The sequence below is a fragment of the Pollicipes pollicipes genome, unplaced genomic scaffold (genome assembly GCF_011947565.3).
Source record: "Pollicipes pollicipes isolate AB1234 unplaced genomic scaffold, Ppol_2.1 Scaffold_3447;HRSCAF=4054_pilon_pilon_pilon, whole genome shotgun sequence".
Taxonomy (NCBI): domain Eukaryota; kingdom Metazoa; phylum Arthropoda; class Thecostraca; order Pollicipedomorpha; family Pollicipedidae; genus Pollicipes; species Pollicipes pollicipes.
Window position 1 is genome coordinate 11,898,165 of NW_023596297.1, and position 24,160 is coordinate 11,922,324.

Here is a 24,160-nt window from a genome sequence, read left to right on the forward strand (position 1 = left end):
CGCATGACGGTACCCCAGCCACAACATGTAATCTAAGCACGCATGACGCCCGTCGTTCGCATCGAGCCGCACCACCTGGTGACGGAGACGCCGCGGATGCCGTGTGTCCGCCAGCCACTCTGCCTCTCCAGCCCGCGGCTTTCAGTGCTGGCGCCGCCGCTCCCCCGGGTCCGGCCCCACCCACGCGCTAAACGGCGACGCCGACGGCGCACCGACGCCGTCACGCGGTGCCGACGGCGCGCCGCCGCCGACGCGCGCGCTCCAGTCTTGCGAGCGAGGTGCGGCTGGAGGGAGTTGGAGCGGGCGCTCGAGCGACGCCGGGACGACGGCGCGGCGCGCGCCGCGGCCACGCGCTCGGCGGCGGTGGGTCGGCCACAGGTGAGGCTGTGGCCAGGGCACCCCCGACAAACGCCAGGCGGGCGAAACTGGGGCTGCGGCCGAGGATCGCTCAAAAGAGAGGGAATGTTTTTTTGGAAATATTGTACCGCGCGCGCCGACGGCATTCCAGATTCATGGGCGTCGCGGTAGACTCGGCAGGATCCGGCTGGTATCATCACTGCTACAGGCTCTCCATGTATTCAGTTCAAGTCAACAGTGCTCCGATACCGACTGCACACATTCGGAGGTGCTGATTCACCAAGCTGTGCGGGCACAGTTGTCCCAAACCTGACATCTTTATTGCGAGCGTATTTTTGGATGTGATCGAAATTAAGCGTCTGCGTAGCTCCCTCTGACTAAGCCAGTGAGTATCGACGAGCGTGACTGGGAGTGACGTGCCTCGTATCGTGTGACATCTGTGTGCGCGTTCGCGAACGCGTTGCCGCGTCCTGCCGCTGCTTATCGGCGTAAGCCATCAAAAACTGGGTGGCAGATGTTCCTTTACGATTTAATCTGCACTGCAACAAATATTGATGCCCCATATCCCCGCCATGACCAACGCCGCAATGCCTTCTTTACATGGCATTGGTACCGGCCCGAGTTAACGGTTCCGCTCATTTGGGGCACTGCTGTTGCTCAGGCACACCGACCCTGGTGTCAGTGAATACGCCTCGGATTGTACCTTGCGCTTCCGGAAACGTTATAGCAATCGATGGCGGCCGAATATGCCAACCAGAAGCAGCCTCGGCTCGTCTAGGAAGGGCAGTATACAGTGCTTAGCGCGTCTCTAGGGATCGGGCTGTTCGCGTTGGTGGGATAGAGCCACCATTTACACCCTCTGAAGGTGCGAGGCCACGGACCGGATCGGGAAGCTCAGGAGGGAGCTGTTTGTTAACTGGACGGGTCGTCTGACAGCACTGAGCACACACACACACACACACACACACACACACACACACACACACACACACACACACACACACACACACACACACACACACACACACACACACACACACACACACACACACACACACACACACACACACACACACACACACACACACACACACACACACACACACACACATACACACACACACACACACACACACACACACACACACACACACACAAAACGCAACGCGTACCAGCTACAATTGTATGTTGGGTTGCATCAAGCCGCAATATTCGGCATTGTGACCAGGATTGTCTCAGTTATGCAGCTTGCATGGAGTTGATAATATGTTGTTACGAAGATATGCAGAAACATATTACGGACCCAATTCAGACAATACTGGAACCCTGGGTTTTAGTTGTAAAACCGTTTGCAGAGCCTACGCTGCCGGGGTAAACCAAAGCTGACTGCTATCCAGGTACCTAAAACACATAGCGTAAAAGACAAAATAAATATGAAAGATGATATCCATGATATTTTTCGATACTGTTGAGTAGCTTCAATTGGATGCTATGCAAGACATGAAGAAAAATTAAAATACGTGCAGGCTACCCCCACCTCAGAACTGCAAAAAACCTCGAGCTTTTTAACGCCCCAGATGTGTAGGCATGTTACGTACTCAGAGGTGTATCCTCAGAAGTGTAGGCATATCACAGAGGTGTATGCATGTCACGTAATCAGAGGTGTATACTCAGAAGCGTAGGCCTGTCACAGAGGTATAGGCATGTCATGTGCGGTAGCATTTTCCGAGCGCACGTCCTATTAATGCCGTTATATAAATTTATCTGATACCGTCCTCGACAAAACTCGCACCAAGATGCGTGCCAAGGTCTCATTGTGGCGATAAATACGTGGAATACTTACCTGGAGCGTTATCTTAAAACACAGCGATCGGGAGAGAGCTACTTTCGTCTCTCGTCGCACTGCTTTTCTACCGTTGACGGATGAGCTCTGAAAGGTGGGATGATCTACACCCATGTTATGATGGATAATCTATTTTGTTGGAGCCCCCAGTAAATCCAACAACGCCGATAACAAAAATTCGGTGCGACGATAGTCGTTACTGGTCTTACGGTGAATGCAGTGAGCTAAGAACGAGAGCGATTTGGTAGGATAGTATTATGTTGCTGAAGGGATGTGAATTGACATATTAAATAATTTTTTTTTTTGCTGGTGGAGACCACGAGTAGCTCAAGATTGTTCGATTCAAGAGTTGCTACCAGTCCAGTTCTTCTGTTTGCTCCCTGACACGTTCCAAAATCGCAAGTTTGTTCAGGGTGGCAAGGATATAGCACAAAGCCTGCGTTATTTTGTGGAAGGGCAAAGAGTTTTTATTGTATTAATTTTAGTAATAATGCAATTCAGCAATATTGCCAAAACGAATAAAATGCGCAAAGCATTATAGATGCACCGAAGTGTTATAGATACTCGGCTACCTACGTGTGTCTATGATAAGTACGCTGGTAGGGAGAACCTAGATGAATCTGGCAATCAGGGTTCAAATGTAGCGCCACTTCTTCAGTGACCCATGCGCGCTGAAGTATGGGAACTCACTGATGTGCTTTGCACATGAACCGCGAATGCCATGTATTTTGCAGGCGTTATCAGGGATGTCGAGTTGTGTTTTTTTGTGAGAGCGCTGGCCCTCCAATGTATAATTGCTTCCCATGTTCGCCCGGGCTCTCCCAAGATTGGTGACTGTAATATTACAGGAACAAAAAAAGAGGTGAAAAGCCGACTGATCCAAACTCAATCTTCCTTGGACGTTAATTACAGGTAATTTCTACTATGCCGCTCAAGTGAAGGGTTTTTGATCGACTCTAAAAATCACAAAATGCAAAATATAAATGGCATGGCTGTCGTATATTGGTGGACGTCGAAACGAAGCGACTAGCCCCTAAGAGAAACACACATTTGGAGAGGTTAGGTCAATGGGTCCTCGATTGCCGCCCCTCCCCCTCCAAACTGAGGTGAGACACTCACTGCTTGAAAGGCTTCTGCGCGGATCAGGCTGCCGCGCAAATGCCCGCCCAGCACTCTTCAGATGCCTTAAGCAGGGCAGTGTGAGTGGGGGGTTAGATACCTCCAGTTCCCACGACTGGGAACATCCTCAGGACCCCAGGCATTGCATTGGCAAAGAGCGAGACACGACCTGCTTATTATTAAGTATCAGCCGATTATTGCAGCCAGTCATAATGTTTCAAACTGAGCAATTAACTGCAGCCAACCAGACTACTTATATTGAACTATGTAATGGAATGGAACTTGTTAAAGGGAAACAAGCAAATAGTCTGAGCTGTACCATATTTGTCGGTTTATGACTACAAAAATGAACACTGGCTGGCACCGATTTTTGTGAACAAAGGCATACTTAGTAACTCGGCTGGATCGGACCGGACAAAGCTGGAAAAAAATAGTGAAAAATTCAATTTTGGAGAGCCGGTCTGGATTAGACGGGATTAAAGTTTAAAAGCAACATATTACTTGTTAAGAGGGAAAGCCAACAATAACAACATATGCATCAACAACGACATCTAGCTTTAGGGGTTAAAACATGACAACACGAGGCATTATTTGCAACTACGCCTGACCACTATATTTCGCTACCAAGCCATCAACCACCTTCCTTCTTCTCCTTGTCGCGCTGAGGTTGAATTCCTAAGCGTAACAGAGTCAGCTTTTCATCATTTTTTATTTTTCATTTTTTGTTATATTTCAGGCAATATATGGACGAATCCTATACACTGTTGGCACATCAGTTGTACGGACCGCGTTTTGGGAGCATTAGTTTCATTTCTCGTAGAATTTGCAACACGCGCACTCAGTGAACTATGTTGGCTGGGCAGGAATGCGTCTAGACAGACCATGGACTATGCATGACTGAGCAGAAACTCGCCGTCGATGCCTTTGATGTTGGCTACTCCGCGGCGACTGTTTCTGATGCTCACTACAATACGGGGGATGTAACATGTCAACTCATCCAGTGAATAGCGATTTTTGCCCCCCACTTTCCCAATGCGCTGAAATGACACCAGCTTGTGTTCTTTCACTCTGAGAACACGAATGTGACTTTTCCCTTTGACCCTTTTCAATTTACTGTTGGCAGTTTCTAGTGACTTCATAATGTGATGTCACACCACAAACAGCTTTCTTGAGAGCGTCATATCCCCAGCACTGTCATGATATTTAAGATCCGATAATTCACCCACCGTGGCGGGTTGCGTTTGAGTCGCTTTAGGTGCTGGCTGTATGTCACTGACTGGGAAGGCCTGAAGCCGGTGACAGCAGCCACGCTAACGGCCAGGTGACCTCAGAAGGCAGGTGACCTCAGAAGGCAGGTGACCTCAGCACCGCACCGGGCATTGTGGCATGGTATGCTTTCGCACGCAAAATTCTGCCTGGGCTTCATGCTGTGGGTGTGGGGTGAGCTCAAGATCCACGTCCACTCGGACAACCCAGCAGACCTTCAAGAGCTGGAAGCCGCCTTCAGACTTGTGAGGGAAGGCATCACCGCCGACAAGACTGGCCGACAATCGACCACCTGTAGCATGTTCAGCTGTTGTGCAGCTTGGACTTCTGGGGCTCCCTCCGGTGCATCAGGCTTTGCCGGGTGTGAAATCGCTGATGACTACACCTGGCGCTGCTCGTGTTTTGCCATTGAACGGACGTTTGATACCACCACAGTAACGTTTGTTTTTGACAAATACCTTTCCCCCTGTTCAAAGAAATGCTGTTTAACTTTGTATCTTAACCACACTGTTTTTTTTTAATCCGCTGCGTCTTACGGTCAATTTTTCCAATTTTTCCTAATCCATCCAGTTTGGTTATCTCATGAAAATCTGTCATATTATTAGACTGGCATACCAACAAGGGAGTTGGCATTACTAAAATGTCAGATATTTGCAGGATAGTATTTGGCGGAAAATGGACTTACCTTAACACTTGTTAAGGTGGCCGGTTGAATACTACGCGTTTCGGCGAAGTTGGGGAACGGCGGAGTCGAAGATTGAGGACAGTTTGTGTAAACAGCAGGCAGTAAACAGTTTAATCAAGAATAAAATCGAAAAGGCCGTCTTTTAGGCCGACCAGGAGGCCTGGATGATTCTAGACTACCTGTGCATAGTGTGCTCTGAAACGCTACCACTGCTCGAAGGAGATTCTTTACACAGTACGGATTATCTCCAACGCAAGCGCTAAAGCTGGATGCCTTCAAAAGCCTTTTTGACCGATTTGTTGAAACAGCATGTCATACGCGGCCGCAGGTGAAGCGTGCTGCTGACTTGGCTGACAGGGTGCGGAAGTTTATCAAACCATTCCAGAAAAGAGGGGAGCACGTGTCCCCGTCATCAGAACCGGGCCGCTTAACACCTCCATTGCAACGGTGCGGAGTGCCACAAACGAAACTGGGATGGTTCTTGTTCAAACCACACACTGTCGTGCCTATTACTCCCAGCCACTGGTCGGGCCGCGTCACTTTCTGCCAGAGGCCTCCCGGCCTTCCGGATGGATCCTCCCAGCCACTCGTCAGGCCGCGTCACTTTCTGCCAGAGGCCCCCGGGCCTTCCGGATGGATCCTCCCACCCACTCGTCGGGCCGCGTCACTTTCTGCCAGAGGCCTCCCGGCCTTCCAGATGGATCCTCCCAGCCACTCTTCGGGCCGCGTCACTTTCTGCCAGCGGCCCCCCGGCCTCCCGGATGGATCCGAAGAGAATGTAATTTGGACTGATGATGAAGGATTCTGTCTTCAAGCACAATTCAAGCAAAATGAGCGATATTGGGGACCCAGCCAACCCAGTCTGACGGATCAGTGCCGAATGCAGGGCTCATGGCTGGGAAAAGGCCGGGAGTGGGGCCAGTGTTGAGGAGGACTGACTCATAACCTGGCTGTGCAGAGACGAGCCGTTCACTGGTCAGACATGCCGTCTGTTTCTCCGGAGCGAGCTCCTGCCTGGAATGCGCGCTTACTGTACGGCGACAGCTCTTATTCCATCGATCGGTGCGACTGTGCCGTCTCGTGCCGTCTCGCAGCCCGGGCCGGTCATCCCTGCACTTCCGGTTCCCGTCGGTGGCGATCTCATCCCGTCCCGGCCGCCAGGGAGGTCCGGCGGCCGTGCCACCAGCCGCCCTGCGCCTCACCCATGACCCGCTCGCAGCCCGGGCCGGTCACCCCTGCATTTCTGGTTCTTGTCGGTGGAAATCTCGAAACTCGCGACGAGTAACCCCAGATGCTGCACAAGAACTGAAGCGGGCACTAGATCACACTCACGGCAGAGTGTACAAGAACCTCCGAACCGTGGGAGGCCAGCGGTGCCGCGTGTGGCTTGCGTTGGTGAGCAAGCACACGCGGATCGTGTGAGTGCTCACACGGTGAGCAAGCACTCCCTTTTCATTCTTGCAATCCTTTTTATGCGGAGGAAGTGTAGCTTTGTTCTTACGTGTATGCAAGAGACCGGCTGGAATCGTACCAACCCAGCTCGCAATTTCGGTCGGACCCCAACCGGGATATCAAGGCCGTTCGCCAACTTTCCGGCTGGGGAATGCCTGGGAACAACTAAGAAAGTGATGCATTCGGGTTGTGATTTCGATCCTTTTTCGAATCGTTTCCCAATATTTCCGTAAGCAGGGTGTCCGAGGTGTTCCTCGAGCTACCGATGACAATTACGCACTGAAAAATGTCCAGTCCGGATTGGAATCTGCCGACCTTTCCCAAACAGCCTGTCACGGAATCACGAACGTTCTCCGATCTGCCTGTGGGGATTGCGTACGAAAAACGACTTCCTTAAGCAAATCCCACATCTGACGGCCGAGGAGGCTCGGGCGAATCCCAAGTTTTCCAAGGCGGTAGCCGATGGTAGGGATTGATCGGGAGAGGCTTGGAAAATCAGAAGCATTTTCCAAGACGGTTGGGGAAGCTTGAGGTTCTGAAACTTTCCCCTACCTTCCACGACCTTTCCCCAAGGAAATTGCTGGCTTTGATCTATTCTTAGTTTGGACGAAAGTGTGGGGTTGCATGGAAGCCAGGAATTGACATAATTTAAAGATATATTTCTGGTATAAATAGCCATACGTATGTTGCCTGATTCGATGGCTCGTGACATGCTTACAAATTATGAAGCCGTTTGTGCTTGCGATGAAACCTGAGGCATGTGGATAGGGTCTGATCTGGCTAAAAGGATGAAGCTCATTCGAGGACCCATTCGGCTATGGAAGAGCGTTTTGAGATGTCATAACCAAGTACTAGTATCAAGCATATTTGCCCTGAATCTAAGCGACGAATGACAGTCTTGAATCACTCGGGTTACACATATTAGCACCTTTTATGTTTTAGTGTTGTTCCGGCTGCATGCGCATGTGCGTCTTGGGGCGAGCACGACAGACATTTGTAAGCTTTTGCCGTCGTTGAAAATGTGCGTTCGAGGTCTCACAGTGTTACCGGACTGATCTGAATGATATGCACAGCGGTGAGCAAGTACGCGTGCCGCATATACCGCAGCTCACCTCGCGTCTGGCAGTCAAACATTTCGGAGCAGTGGCAACATTCTTCCAAAATGTCAGGCGATACATGCTGTGGCAGCTGTGTGTGGGGAATGTTGTATCAGCGATGCAATGCACCGAAAATGGTGTCAATAAGTGTCATCCGGACAACAGGCTTCTGTTTATGCTGCCCGCGTTGGTCGATAATTGCCACATCAGGAAACGATATCGGAGTAGCAGTAACTGAAACGCCAAATTAGTAAAGAGGCCACAATTTTCTTATACCACAATCACAACAAAATACGAGGCAACATAGACAAGTTTTTTCCCGATGCCATAGCACACTGAAATTACGTGCGATGCGGCTTACTCCATGAACGAACTACTTGATCTTGCCTACCACAGGTGGCGCCACTTACCCCAGTTAGACAGGTTGTACCATTGGGAAGGAACCCATCCAGCGTTCCGAATGGATTCTCTGAGTGCATTCTCAAAAGTGACTTATTTGTACAAGAACGGTGACCGCGGCCTGGCGATTAATTACCGGATCCATCTCACCATCCTCAGTGATATCCCCAATCGCAGAGCGCTCCGTTTGCGGCCAGTTAGCTGGATATCTGGCAGCCAACTTCCTGCTCAACAGATGTCAGTACGCGCATTGTCTCGGTCATTCAGCGGAGAACATCTTGCTCGGCGCTGTCTCGTGGACAGTCGGCAAGTCGATGGTGACCTGTTTGCGTCGATACTGACGACAGATTTAGGGAAGGCTTTTGACTGCGCGGATAAAGACGCCCTCCTGTGGAAACTGGCTTGGTGTGTCACTCAAACTTATTGATTCCATAAACATATGAAACCAGGCTATCTTTATCTCAATGTCGGAGAGCAGAAGGCTCAGGATGGTTCTGAGGTCCGTCCCGTGGACAGTGGCGTCCCACGAGGGTCTGTTGTCAGACGTTTTTCTCCAGCATTATCGAAACATCTTCAGCTCTCTTTTCCACAGCCGTCTGCTGTAGTATGCAGGTGACACACACCCCTTCGACAGCTTCCCGCCTGACAACGATGGCTTCCGTTAGCTCAAAGTTAGGTCAGAGAAGTTAATGTCAGTAGTGCACAACTAGTTCGAAAACAGCTCTGACGATGAATGCGATAAAAATCGACTTAACTTGACAGTAAACAGTGCTTGCAAAAGGCAGCCAGCGTTTATTCAAACTTTTTTGGGGGGGGCTTTCATTTAGTTTTTTGAGGGGGTTATCATTTCAGTCTCCGAACACGATCGAAATGTTAGGAATGACCGTGGACCAGTCGCTGACCTGGAACACGCACGTTTTCGTGATTGTGCGCCGATGCTACGGCATCCTCACCTCATTGAATGCAGTTTGACGCCACGCACCACAAAAGATCCCATCGTGATGATTCAGGCCCTTTTTGTCTCCCTTAGTTTACTGCTTGCTCGTCTGGGATGGAGCGGATGATTGTCAACTAAACTGCAGCCAAAAAGTGACTAACTTTGCTACTCGGGTAATGACCAGCGCACAGCCCCGCAATCACATCTCACCTGCTTGGATAGTGACCGACGTGCGGCCCCGCGATCACATCTCATCTGCTCGGGTAGTGACCGGCGTGCGGCCCCGCGATCACATCTCACCTGCTCAGGTAGTAACTGGCGCGCGGCCCCTGCTCGGGTAGTGACGGGCGTGCGGCCCCGCGATCACATCTCACCTGCTCGGATATTGACCGGCGTACGGCCCCGCGATCATATCTCAACTGTTCGGATAGTGATCGGCGCACGGCCCCGCGATCACATCTCACCTGCTTGGATAGTGACCAGCATGCGGCCCCGCGATCACATCTCACCTGCTCGGATAGTGGCCGGCGTGCGGCCCCGCGATCACATCTCACCCTCTCGGTTCACCGTTCGAAGATCGGCGAGTCTGCCACGAAGTGCCAGTACCTGGAGATGTACAGCGCTCACCGCAATGTTAATGCCCCAACCGTCGTTCAGGCCATGTTGTTTACTCGTTGATGTGAGCTATCTGTGCGAGACACACGCCTGTCGTACACAGAGGGGCTCCATCTACCGACCGAGAGCCAGCGAGGCTCCGTACATCGAGCCGCGTCGGAGCGGGGTGGGCTGCTCGGTGAGGCACAGGTCACGTCCAGTGGTTGTGAGCTCAGGGCGGTGGTCCGCCTGCGGATAACCTATGCTACGATCTTTGTTGATCTGTCTTATTTCTTATTTTCTTAACTTTAAAATAAATTGTCCGTTTTCTTGGTATCGTTTCGCGTGTGTCTGGCATCTTGCGCTTCTTTTGCGTTGCAGCTGTTTTTTTTATCGTGTTTTGAATGACGTGGTGTCCTGAAAAAACTGCCCTAGCACACATGAACGTGAACCAGCAAATTAGATGAATGCCTACGGTTCCGCTTTTTCATCATTTCAAAATACCATGGAGTCTATAGTGACGAATTTGTGCTAGCGTAAACAATGCAAGGTCACCTTCAAGAAAGTGTAGTTTTGACAAGTTATGTACTAGATGAAAACTAGATGTGCCTGCCTTTATCCTGTAGCCCATACGGGTCTGATATAACTAAAACGACGTTTGGTGTCTTGCAGGGCAAGTGTAGTAGAAGCTTCATGGGCGTACAGCATGTACGATTTGTAAGCTGATTACAAGTTCCTTTTTTACAACAAACCCGACACATTTATCGGAAACAATTTGGCGGCTAGTGTCCCTGTTCATGCCATTTGCGATAAAGTATAATCCCCTGAGATGCGGCGTGACCTGCGGCGTTCCGCCCGATTTCGCGCGGCACCAGAGCTCTGAGAGCCTACAATATCTGACGTTGTTCACCGATAGTATTACCAGCGCTCTATCGGCGTCACCTGCCACCATCACTGCCCACCGCCAGCTGCTCTGTGACGGCTGTCGATGAACGCGAATCCAGCAGCGGCGTCGGTCTGCTGGCGACGCACTCCAGCCACTGGCGCCCTACCAGCCGGTCCGTGGCACACTCCAGCCTCCAGCCCCCTACCAGCCGGGCCACGGCACACTCCAGCCAACGGCGCCCTAGCAGCCGGTCCCCGGCACACTCCAGCCACCGGCGCTCTACCAGCCGGTCCGCGGCACACTCCAGCCACCGACTCCCTAGCAGTCGGTCCGCGGCACACTTTAGCCACCGGCACCCTACCAGCCGGTCCGCGGCACACTCCAGCCACCGGCGCCCTACCAGCCGGTCCGCGGCACACTCCAGCCACCGACCCCCTAGCAGTCGGTCCGCGGCACACTTTAGCCGCCGGGACCCCACCAGCCGGTCCGCGGCACACTCCAGCCACCGGCGCCCTAGCACCCGGTCCGCGGCACACTCCAGCCACCGGTGCCCTACCAGCCGGTCCGCAGCACACTCCAGCCAACGACACCTTAGCAGCCGGTCCGCGGCACACTCCAACCACCAGCCCCCCAGCAGCCTGTCCGCGGCACACTCCAGCCACCGGCGCCCTAGCACCCGGTCCGCGGCACACTCCAACCACCGGTGCCCTACCAGCCGGTCCGCAGCACACTCCAGCCAACGGCACCTTAGCAGCCGGTCCGCGGCACGCTCCAACCACCAGCCCCCTAGCAGCCGGTCCGCGGCACACTCCTGCCACCGGCGCCCTAGCACCCGGTCCGCGGCACACTCCAGCCAACGGCGCCCTACCAGCCGGTCCACGGCACACTCCAGCCACCAGCCCCCTACCAGCCGGTCCGCGGCACACCCCAGCCACCGACCCCCTAGCAGTCAGTCCGCGGCACACTCCAGCCACCGGCACTTTTTCAGCTGGTTATGGCGTAGTTGCAAGGACTTTCCTTATCATAATTCCCATATCAGGTGAGAGGTTGTCTATACCTGAAGGTAAACAATTACGTCGTGCTGGGATGTGTCAGCGCAACGTAGTGTATGTCTCATTAATCGCTTCGGCCGCGGCAATCCAGACGTTTGGAGGTTGGCCGGTGACACTCAGTGCCGGCCTGTTTTCCTTCCCACAGGGAGGTATTTGTCCCGCAGAGACGCCGTGTCTACTGAGGGAGTGAGAGGACATGCCGCTGCCTATGCGGTGGGAGGAGACACCGTGGGTGTGCTCTGGAAGATAGCCCGTGCTGTATCTGGGACGGCAGGGAGACACCCCGGAAAGTGTCCGCCGCGAAAGTCGACGTTGATGGATGTCGTCATGCATCACATCAGGCGGCGGGACGCGTCCGTGCGGCGGCGGCGGCGGGGTGTTGCGTCGGCCGGCCTGAGCGGACCCGTGTACGCGGCCTCGCGCAGGGGGCCGGAGGGGGGGGGGGGGGGGCTCTAGCAGGACCTGGCGTTTTTTCCTCCGGGGCGCGCGGCCAGGCGGTAAATCAGGAGGGTTAAAGAACGCAGCATTTCAAGATGAAAACGGCAAAGCCGAATACGATAGGCGCACAGGAACGGAGCGGAGTGTGAAAGGAGCGTGGAGTGAAGCTGGCACAAGATAAGAGAGTTACTAGATAGTGGCAGTTCAGGGTTGGACTACAACGATAACGTCGTCTTAGTCTGTTATGTTTACAACGCCAGAAACGCTTGCAACTTAAAAGACTAAAATCACATCTAGGGAAACAGTGAGGTCACTTAAGGTCAAAACACTGAAGGTCACGAGATAGTCTAAGCGGATGTGTCCCGGCATTTTCATGCGAAATCTATTGGAAAGATGCGTCCGACATCGCCCTCCTGCTTTATTTTGGTCGTCTGGTGCCTGCAGAATTCAGCGCATTCATCATCACACCAGTTTCTAGCAATGCATAGTAGAGCCCTCGCATCTGCCCCTCTCTTATAGAAATCGCTACCGCCGCATGTTTGGCATGTGTCACATGGTACCCGTGAATGCGTACAAGGAAATGGTTGTGGCGCCAAACGAATTTTGGCCTCATTTCTTTGCACGCAACGCTTGGGTTGCTGTCATGTTTTTCCAGAGACGCGGCGGGCCATGTAACCTCCGCTTCCGTGACGCCTCCGACGTCACGCAACAAAACAATTGCGTGCAGGTTTTGCGCAGCCCGCCAATCAAAGACGCCGCTCTGCACACCCTCCGCTGCGGGGCGTGACCTCTGCCCGGCGCGTGCTCCGGTGACTGCCGGCGGCCCCGGCGCGGCCCGCCAGCGCCCTGTCACCCGCAGCCCGCGCGGCGCGCGCGCCGGTCCGCCGCCTGATGGATGATACCGTCGGCAGCGCGACGCTGGTGTCCGCTGTCCCGTCCCGGGACAATCAGCCGGTCGGCGGAAGAGCCTAGTACGGCGAAGAAACGAGGCGGCGATTAGCGCAGCGACGGACAGGCCAGGGTCGCGGCCTACCTGACGTGGGGCGGCGGGCAGGGACGAAACGCCTCGGCGAGTGTGGGGAGGGGCGGAGGAACCAGTAGAAACAGAGCAGTCGAAAAATATTTTGTTTGGAATGGTTTGAGCAAAGTTTATGTTATCCCGAAAAAGTGTTAGCCTGAGAGCAGTTAAGCTTGCGCGTGACTGAATGCTGCCCTGATTGCATGCCAGATTGCGTTCTGTGTAATTTTAGTCATTCATAGCACAAGTAACACACATTTTGGTAAACACGCAGGGCCTGCACACTGTTTCAAAGGCTTCGACAGCCTGTGTACAAGACGTCCCTGATCTCCTTCCGTTTATCAACAAATGATGGATTAAAAATGGTTCTGATGCTTGAAACTTAAAATAAGTATTATGAGTTACGTTAATGCGTAAGCAAGCTGTGCCTACGGCTACGAGTGCTCGTGGCCATAAGCACAGCTTGAAAGGTCGAGTTTTGTGAATATTGCACATGCTTGGTTGCTAACATCGCTAAGTAGCACTTCCTGGCTGATCGAAAGGTCAGATAAGAGCTCCCGACTCATGCTGCCAAGAAATGCTGTTCACAAAACTCAGATACAATCACACCGCCGTCTTTAAATGTATGCATCATGTCTGACCATCCGGAACCTCTTCGGTGTTACAATAAGCAGTACAAATGTAGTATTCAGTTCACGCATGGATCGTTGGAACGTCGAATTGGGCTGGTTTCTGTTACAATAAAAAGGGACACGAAATTGAAATACACACATATATACATGTATATATATATATATATAAATGTGTGCATATATATATATATATATATATATATATATACATTTATGAATGTTTGCACGCATAGAGCGATACAAGTCGGCCTATCAATTTTACTGTTTGAATAGATATATCAAACCCAAATTTAGTTATCGTTACGCTGTTCATCTTCCGGGTAATGTTTGGGCTACGTAAGAACACAGGCACGAAACAGGCCACACGTTGATAAGCCTAACGAATAGGTGCCGGCCTGGTCTACCAAACGACGGTCAAACTATTCTTATTTCCTCGTAGCATTGCAAGTTAAGCGTCATGATTTATCTATTAGCGACCTTTAATATATCAGAAGGCACTGGTTAAACGGCTCTATCAGGCGAGCAAGTGCTATATCACCAACACCCGACGTTTTAAGGGGTGCGCACGATTATGGGTGTCGACTTGCATTCTTTGGTGAGGGCCCACCCAAGTGCAGAGTTGCCCCCTCCACCAATGTCGGCTTGGGCTTCCCAATATTTTTGGCTCGAACATTACAAAATGTAGGAGATGTTGGCCACCGCACAAAGGCTCTCTTCTTTGATCCTTTTACGTAATGGCGTCGCAATGGAGGGTGCAGCTGGGTAACTTGACCACGCAACCGTAAAATTACATCCTGAAATAAGGGTAACTTAGGTAAGCTGTTTAACATACCATGCTATAGTTTTTTCGTCCGTCAAACGTAAGTCCAGACTCTTCCCCCCTTCCCTCCACAACTGGTCATGACATTGGCGTCGATGATTCACCGCTATCGTGGACTTTTATGCCAGGCACATTTGACCTTCTACCCATGATGGGCTACGAGCTTAGCATTGTTGTACTTGATGTCGAGACAGGAATAACTGTGTTATAAGCCGTCATGAGAAAATCAAAGCGGGTAACAGCGAGGCATCATTAGTTCACAATATATATCTAGTTCAGATACGAGATGGGAAACAATGTGGACAGCAAACATTTTTCTGAGACCAATTTTTAATCCGGTTCCATGCTGAGCATAATTGCTCGCTAGCAATCTGAATTTACCATCTCATTATTTTAATGCATCCCCAGCAGATCCATTTTGCCTGGGCCCCTCCTCCAGATAGAACGAAAGGGTATTTGCCGTGCCATGCGACTACACCTTGAAAGCAGTCACGCATAGTTCAACTCGGATAAACGCGTGACATTACGAGATGGAACTGTGATATTGTTTTTGACATCCCATACGCTTTTCGGGGCAATGTGCGGAGAAGTTTGAGCTTCATCTGGAGTCCTGTGACTAAAAACTTTCTATCGTTTAGCCACGTTCTGTTAGTACTGTTGGAAAGTCAACGATTCGGGATGAAATCAGACTTTCGGACTGTAAGGAAGAAGTGCATCACCATGCGCAGCAGAGAATAATACTTTGCAATGCTGCGCAATGCTACACATTCAAATCAAGCTTATTTTGCAGGCTGGCCATTTATTACCTTGTTATGCTGACGAAGAACCATGCAAAAAGAAAGTAAAATGGCTTACATAATATGACGTACATTCATTCAATGGAAATTCTGCTCACCTCAGGCGCGTAACAACAATCCAATCATAAACATGCATGTGGTGGTTATTAAATAAGCACATGAATTTTCTTCACCACAGTCAAAACAAGCTCATCATTACAGTTGTTGCAGCGCATTTCGGCATCTAATTGGAGCAGTTTGCTTTGAGCTGCAGTTCCACGCAAGCATTTGCCAATATGAATTGTTCACTTTGACCCATTGAACATAATTGAGCACTGTTCGGTATTATTAGCTATGATTATATTGTTCATTACAATTGTTGATGCTGTGACATATTGGAATTTATAGGTGCGGTACGACGTCAAAATTAAACCAAAGCTTCGCACTTCGGTCGTGTGTCACGCAAAACTTGTGACTGAAATAAAGCTGTAGTTTTCCACAGGAAGGGGGAGGGGGTGGCGCTGCGTCCCTTATTGCCGGACAAAATAGAATCGGAGCAGGTTGTGTAATTTGACCGGATGGCTTGTCCCCGGAACCCCGTAACTGGACCTGTTAACGAAGCTGGATTTTCACCGCTCACAGACGTAAGACAGATGTGTCTGTCGTATAGAGCATTCCACCACTAGCACACCCTTCCCCTTGTTATAAAAATTCGTGTTTGCTCTCACCACCAGATAAAAATCGTTTCTGCTGAGCGGATAAACGATGCAATAAATTTGACACACCTGGGGCCGTAAGACGCGCAGAGGTTTGAGAGGTGAAACTGAAAAACTCTGAAGTGTGGAAATGACCGAGGTCCCACGTGACTAACCCCATCCTGGTCCCCACAGCAAGAACTATGTAATGCTGTCCATGGCTGCCATAGAGGAGTGCCTTCGGTGCCCGAAGGTGGTCCCCATAAGGCGGGGGCGTCTTCATTATCAGATCAGAAGATACACGTGCCTATAATGTCTCGCCCGTCCCCTTCCACTCTAGATCCGCCCGTGCATGAATATTACGTCGCTATAATTATATTATTTTTGAAATGATGCACATTTGTAAAATATGCATTGCCTTTCGTGAAAACAAATTGGGCCGTATCCGTTGAGAAAAATGGGTGGGGGTGAGGGGTGAGGTTATCGGACCGTCGGCTGGACCTTCCAATCATTTGCAACAATTGACACCACTTCTGACGATCACGAGTGAATCTACAATCACATATAATGTGTGTAGTAATCTTATGGCCACTTGTTATCACTATTATACTATGGAGCGTCGAGCTTTGACAAAATAGCCAACGTTTCGTTGAAAACGTTGTTTACTAATATATTCTGGTATGCTAAAGGCTGAGAAATGTTAGAAGAATCCGGAACTCATGATGTGGAAGAGTAGGAGCTGAAGGCCATTCTTGCTTATATTAAGTTCCTGACCGCAGTATAATGCAACAAAGCCAGGCTGTAGTAAGCCAGTGATATTACAAGCCAACCATCACATAATGCCCACGGCAGGAAGCGAGTGAGTGTACACAGATAAGCACATCACGCATTCAAATGGTACAGTCGGCCCCAGAGGTGTCGAGACGAACTGTGCCAATTATCATGTGAACTTGATGTTTGGCAGGTGTCTTCGCATCAAATGTCACTGAGACTGACCTTTCTCTGTGCTTTCAGACTTTTGGCGCCTGGAAAACATGCAGACAAGGGACCACATCTTACACCTAGACCTGAAAACGTTAGCGCGGAACAAAGTGCTCCTTTGGGCGACCGTCTTTTGCCTGGTGACGCCTATTCAGTGGACTCGGTCAGAGGACGGGTAAGAACATCAATAATAAATAGGCGTGAATAGTGCTGTGCATAGTGCATAGTCACATTAGTCGTCTGTTCTCTTCTCTCCTTCTGCCCCCCTCTCTCTCATTTCTCAATTTCTCTTCCTCCCTGATCCCCTCTCTCCTTCCCCTGTCTACCTACCTCTCTTCGTCGCTCTTGCGCACCTTATGTGAGTGTACTTAGTCACACCTGTTTTGTGTGTTCGTTACGCGTGTACTTAATTCCATTATCATTTGTGTGGGAGATGGACATAACTTGTGATTGGGCCTGTCAAGCAAAATGGTTTGAATTACAATAGTACAAACCTGTGACATCTCTTAAATTACACTGATTGCTTCTTCTTGGCTTGCCCTCGCTCTACCCTTCACCGTGTTCTGCTATTTTCGGGCTTTAGGATGGACCACAAAGGAATCTCTGTACGACTGAGGTGCTGGCATTGTGATGTCCCATTCGTGGAGTAGCATTGTGGGACAGTAGGCCCCAACCTCCTGTGTATAATTGCTGGTCTGATCTGCTGTCCTTATCTCAATATTAAATCATTTGACTATAAAGTCAATCACATTGCGCAAAAAGCGTAATGATTTGTCTTTCTATAAATTTGACGTGTAAGTTGCAGGCCTGCCCAAATGGCCGTGAATATGTGTGATATTCATTCAAAGTTCTATAGTTCCAACATACGGCAAAGGATGCGCGTTTCGCCTGGTAAAGCGTCATTTCACTGCAGCCGTTCAGATATGGCTGCCATCTTCCTTGCGAGGCAAAAGTTCGCGGCGCGCTAACGTCACCTGACAAAGTTCGCGGCGCGCTAACGTCACCTGACAAAGTTCGCGGCGCGCTAACGTCACCTGACAAAGTTCGCAGAGCGCTAGCGTCAGGTGACAAAGTTCGCAGAGCGCTAACGTCACCTGACAAAGTTCGCGGCGCGCTAACGTCACCTGACAAAGTTCGCGGCGCGCTAACGTCACCTGACAAAGTTCGCGGCGCGCTAACGTCACCTGACAAAGTTCGCGGCGCGCTAACGTCACCTGACAAAGTTCGCAGAGCGCTAGCGTCAGATGACAAAGTCCCGGCAAACATTTTAAGATCTGCCGCTACCTTGCAGGGGGGAGGGTGGCGTTTGGGCGGCGAGAAAGTCAAGGGTTCAGCTAGCACACTCATCTTAAGCGCGCGATTAATTTGAGCATATCTTTCTTCCATAGCGTTGTTTCTTTGGTATTCTTAAAAACGCAAGCTTGTGAATTTATGTCCTATCCTCTCCACCCTGCTCGGTACTAAACTGCCGTAGACTGCACTATCCTGTAACGCCCTGTGCTGCCATGCTTTGAAACAAAGTGGTTCACAAGTTTTCAGGGGGGACAGCTGCATCACTGGATGCTGTTGCATAGTTTGGTAAACTCGTGACATTCGTCCCTCCCCATCTCCCCCTGATTTAACTTTGCACGCCGATAGCGAAATCTTGGAAGCATCTCCCGCTCTGGTCTTGCGCATCCTTCCAGTCCAGCCGAGCCCATCCCAACCAAGCCAGATATCGAACAGCGCTGCTGTTGCCCGCCTTCATGGCATTGATTATGGATCTGATCCCGTCGCAGCTCTAAAAAAGATGAGATGAATTTGGAGACGGATTGAAGAGCGCTGAAATCTATTGCCTCGGCAACGATTTCAAATGAGGCATCAGCTGTCTGCGCGCAACTGGCTCACTGACGGTGGATTACATTGGACGTTTATTTTATGGAAAAATATCCAGGATATTGGATATGCATAATTGACGATGATCCTATGCATCAAATTACTAACAAAAGACTTGCGATTAATCCGCCTACACCAATTAACACATCTGTCCTCTGTCTCTTTTACATGACAACAAATGGAGCCAAAAAAAGACATATGAATGAACTATGTCTACTACCATGTCTACCACAATGTTCACAATGTCTACCATGAATATTTACCGCAGCCTCCTACAAACTCCTCTGAAAACACCTTTCATTTCTGGGGAGACTGGAGGAGATTTGAGGTGAGCCTTGAAGAGCTTGGAGGAGGTTGCAGGAGCCACGGAAACGATCAGATTTGTTTCGAAGAGCTTTGAGGAGGTCAGAGAAGCAACAGGAACAACCCTATGCTGGCTGCCGTTTGAAGGGAGTGTTTCACATTCACATGGGGTTTTAAGACGAAATAGCCATATTAAAGATACTTCGGTGCTGTTGACAATCCTGTCTTCTTAAGACCTAAGCCCTTCTATCTTCTAAGCTACACGCCCGCGAAAATGGAGAAAGGTATATTGGGGAGAGTATTTAAAAGTCATGTTGTCATTCATGGCGTCATAATAACGTCGTTCAAGTTTTCCCATTCCATTAGCCACGAGGTGATCAAGACCAAGAAAAATTAATTGTCGAGGCGTTCATGTCTGGCTTTCGTGATCGCGATTTCCAGATATAACGGCCGTCGATTTGCTCTCAATCAATGTTGTGCGAAATACGATGACGTAATCAAACCATGACGGATTGAGGGGCATATCTACTAAACAGAGAATTTTGCTGTCTAGGGCAGTCTTTTCCACTTAAAAATTACATTGATTGCTGTAAGTGAGCTAGTTTCATCAAATCTGATGCTTGATTCAATATTTTCAACTATGAAACATTTCGTTTGATGCAGCCATTACACGAGGGCGCGCTGGCTCAAATGGTCGAATATTCTCCTATCAGGATCGCATCACAACTACGAAGGTGCTTGACCTCTACACACTCATTTGCAGTCTTTTTGCCTAGAGGATATCAGCGGCAGTTAATAACACAAGTCATGGATAAGACAGAAGTAATAGCCATATTCTTCGGAGAAAAACTAGTTAAATGGAGAAATAGATGTACTGATATTTCGGCAACATGCCTTTATCGAAAGGAAGAGCGAAAGTGAGAGCGATAAACATTGAGTGATCTTCGTTTCGATAAATGCATGTTGCCAATCAACGCATCTATATCTCCATTCTCCTGGCTTTCCTCCGAGGAATTAGGCTATTACTAATGTCTTATCTATGTGAATAATGTTCCTCGCAAATGCAATTAAAAACTGGCATAATAACACAACTTAATGCAGGAGAAGTGAATGGAGCTATTTTTAACCCACGCTCAAGTAGTGTAAACCAAATGGGGTTGGCAGAGTTGTTCCGGGACCTGTAGCCGTCGCTCAGCTTTTTAAGATACTTACGTGCCTTAAAGTGATGTCCTGGTTCATTCCCCATCTGATTATGTAGTTGCGACCAGGGTTGGTTACCACCACGTGGTCTTAGGGTCGGGAGCTATCCGAACAGCCGATTTTGTGACCAGCTGATGGCTAATGAATAACGCAGGGTCTCATAATTGACATAATTTTGTATTGATGTGGACAATGTGTCCCCTATCTTTAAATTTAGTGAACTAATTGGTGTTCATCGTGAATATCAGGTACAAAGTTAATTTATTGAGACCTCGGTCAATTATTTAAGGTGCGCGGATGCTTACTAAAATTTGCAAACATTTTGTCAGATTGTGCAGTAGTCACATTTCCCTCACTAACATCTCACTACACTGCAAAATGAGTAAACTGATCGGCTATTGGCCGTAGCCATCAGATGCCGCAGCGGTCATGACTTTCCCTGAGACCAACAATCGGTTACTTTTCCTCCAGCTTTAAAGAGGATATGCCACCATTTATTGCTAGATCAGATGCGTCCGAGTTGATCTTTTTTCAAAAACCTTCTGAAAACCTCTGAATAACTTCTTGAAGTAACTCCTCCAGCGAGAGAAATCTCGCTTAACACTCTGCTCACCACTATAAAAATAAAACTGTTCACTTTCCTTGTTTTTTTAAACGTGTGTGTTCTGTATGGTTCGCAGTATACGAATTCCTCGATACGATTATGCAGTAAATGCTACGAAAGCTGGAAACACTTTGTTTCGGGCAAAACACGTACGAACACGATGTTATCAACACCAGAACTCCACGAAACATTTCACTACAGTTTTGATTTATCACTCCGGCGTTTAGCACAGTACTCTTTCCCAAGCGCGTTTTGGATTTGGGAATAATGCATGATCTAAATTAACGCGCTAGTTAAAAGTTCAACTGATATATTTATCGATCAATGGGCTTCGCCTCCTGCCATGCCAATCACAATAGTTTCTTGTAGTGACGTCCTTCGTGACGATGGAGGTGCCACTTTTAAGCCCGCAGACCCGCAGGGGTTAAACCAGCCCAAAAGTGCCCCATGTGGTCCATAACAGCAGACGACGGACGACCATTAGCAGATTATGCTGCCTTTTTGGTGGCAGTTGTCATGACGACGGCAGTCACAACAACTGCGATTGTTGTAGGCTAAGGATACACTCTGGGGCTGCGTAGAAAATATGTACAGTGCTGTGACGAAACGTTGAAAGTATAATTTGAACTGGAAATGATTAAAATAAATTTCCGGATGTTCTGGTTCTAATGTATTCGAACATTTTCCTAAGAAACTTTAGAAATTTTGTGTCTTGACGACCACTGCAACGTGCACTTAATAATTGTGCCTTGGTGACTCTAACGCACCAGCGTTATAGGCCTTACATCGTACCTACGCGTAGACTTCAAATCAGATTTGCTCCAAAAAACGTTTAGGGGGCCAACCAAGTGAACATTGAGCGGCGTAAGACAACTATGAATCAGGCGCATTTTTCGTTGTCTCGCTCACTCCAGCCATGTAGACATTTTGGTGATGTCCTTTCCTAAAACGTGATTTTGTGTCATCGAACGTAGTTTTATCAGGAAAGGAGTGATCGCTTACAATTCAAACAGCTTACTGAGTGCCTTGATGAATATGCCGCTTCGGGACTTCAACCCTTTTATGGTTTTAAAACCCCTTCTCTTCACAATTTGCTCCTGCTTCTGGGTGTTACAGACTCAGTACCCAACTATTCACAATGGTCGTTCACTATAACTTAACTTTTCACTCGGCTTGGTGAAAAACCGCGTGCTTCTTTTGAAGGAAGCGTCCCACCGTTTTCACCATTCACTCATGGAAGCGTCATGCATCAGAAGCGTCCAATTTGGTCCATAATGCTAATTTTCTCCAAAGTCCTCTGAAAAGCCTACAATTTTGATTTCAAGTAGCAGTTTCCACCGAAGGAATGCCATTATCTCCCTGTTCACCACTGTGAAACACATAATTTCTACTTGCTTGCCTTTTCCTAATGTGTGTGTTGTGTTCCATACACCAATTGATCAAAATGTTCGCGAAATAAATGGTGCAAGAGCTTAATACTCTCTATTTAGGGAACAAAATAAACATGTGTGAGGCACCATCACGCAAATTCAACGAAACGTCGCACAATGGCTTTAACCTTTTCCCGATGACGTTCAACACAATGAGTCTTTTCGAAGGATGCTTTAGTTTTGGAAAGCAGTGTTTGCTTAGACGTCCAGCTCGTTGCATGGTTGTGTTTACAAAACGGGTATGTACTTTTGCCGATCACAAATGGTGCACGTCTCGCTAAATGTATACGTTGCCCGCTGTGCCAACCGTAAACGTTCACTTCTTCTAAGGGCATTAATCTTAATAAATCCACAGATGCCCAAATACCAGCGTGATTGTGAAGGTAGGAACTACCACGTAATGAATGTGAACATGTGTGACTGCCCTGTACCACAAAATAGTTACATCCTGATCAACCCGGCTTTACCTGACATTAAATTATGGCGCCCATCTTAAGCAACGAGTGATGTGAAAGGGACAAAGTAGAATTGGGATGTGATAAAATCAAAATCAGGAGAAATGGAACCCAAAACTGGTAATTTTGCATGGGAGATGCAAAGCCGTGCATCCGGCGGAAAATATGGGGGGAGGTAATGACAAGTCTTCTGTGATAACTTGGGGAACACGTTTTCACTGATTCCCCCATCCCCTTGGTTGGTCAACCCCTGACAACCATGGAAAATGAATGGAATATGAAAAAATAAGCGGGTGCTATGTGGGGAGAATGCTTTCGATGAAAAAAACAAAATGTCAATCGTTGGACACTTCTGGAAAGACATTCCAAAGTGACAACGGGATTTTGGAACACTGAACATATTGCAGAAGATTCAACAGTTGCAAAAGACAAAATAATTTCAATAAAATTGATAGAAAGACAGCAAAAATCCATGCAGTCAGGTTGTTAGCACACCTTTGTCGACTTTGTTGGTACCCACATCGTTATATCGATGAGAACCATGAAGTGAGTGGAGCACTGTGAACGTACAAAAGCAAAAATCACGCTTGGCCATGGACAGTTCATTAACACACTGGATTCTTAGTCAGAAGCCACAACCATTTGCTTAAAAAGGTAGGGCACCCATAATTTGTATGCAGGGATGCAATAGTAGTGTGCGTTTCAATGAAGCTACGTAATTTTATTTGGACTCGGTGAGGTACCTGTCTTCCACAGTCTAGTTCCTCATGCCCCTGGGTTAAGTATATTTATATTTATCCAGCATAATTTGTGAGCCAACGAGCCATACTAAGGCACTGAGCTAGCAAATGCAAATGGGCAACGTCACAATGTTACAACATTTACCCGATGGAGCAACCCATGTTAGTCATGATTGCAACATCACAACATGATTATATATTTTATCTAAGTCTGTTCAGTGTTTCACTTCCAGAGTTTTCAGAAACCCAGAGAAGAAATGGGTATTGAACGCTTCATTGGTACCAATGAGACAGAAGACTCGCTTTTTGACAAAACTGTTTCCTTCATTGTTTGGATGTTACCAATGATTCATATTAATATTGATACTAAGCCACAATTAGTGACTGCTGTCTTTAGCCAAAGGTTTCAATACAGGCTTCAGATGATGTTTTTCTGTAACCATTATCCAACATTCGGTGAGATCCAGCCATCCCGTGTTGAGGAGGACTTAGCGGTATTAACATCT

General features: G+C 48.8%; 1 protein-coding gene across 1 annotated transcript in view; it reads left to right on the plus strand.

Moving 5' to 3' along the window:
* Positions 1–351: 351 nt before the first annotated feature.
* LOC119091401 (glycine receptor subunit alpha-4) overlaps positions 352–24,160 on the plus strand; it is a 162,803-nt gene continuing 138,994 nt past the window's right edge. The window contains exons 1-2 of the mRNA XM_037214180.1: positions 352–378; positions 17,081–17,222. Coding sequence (XP_037070075.1) covers positions 17,101–17,222 — 122 coding nt within the window. The 5' untranslated portion in view covers positions 352–378; positions 17,081–17,100. The remainder of the gene's footprint in view (positions 379–17,080; positions 17,223–24,160) is intronic.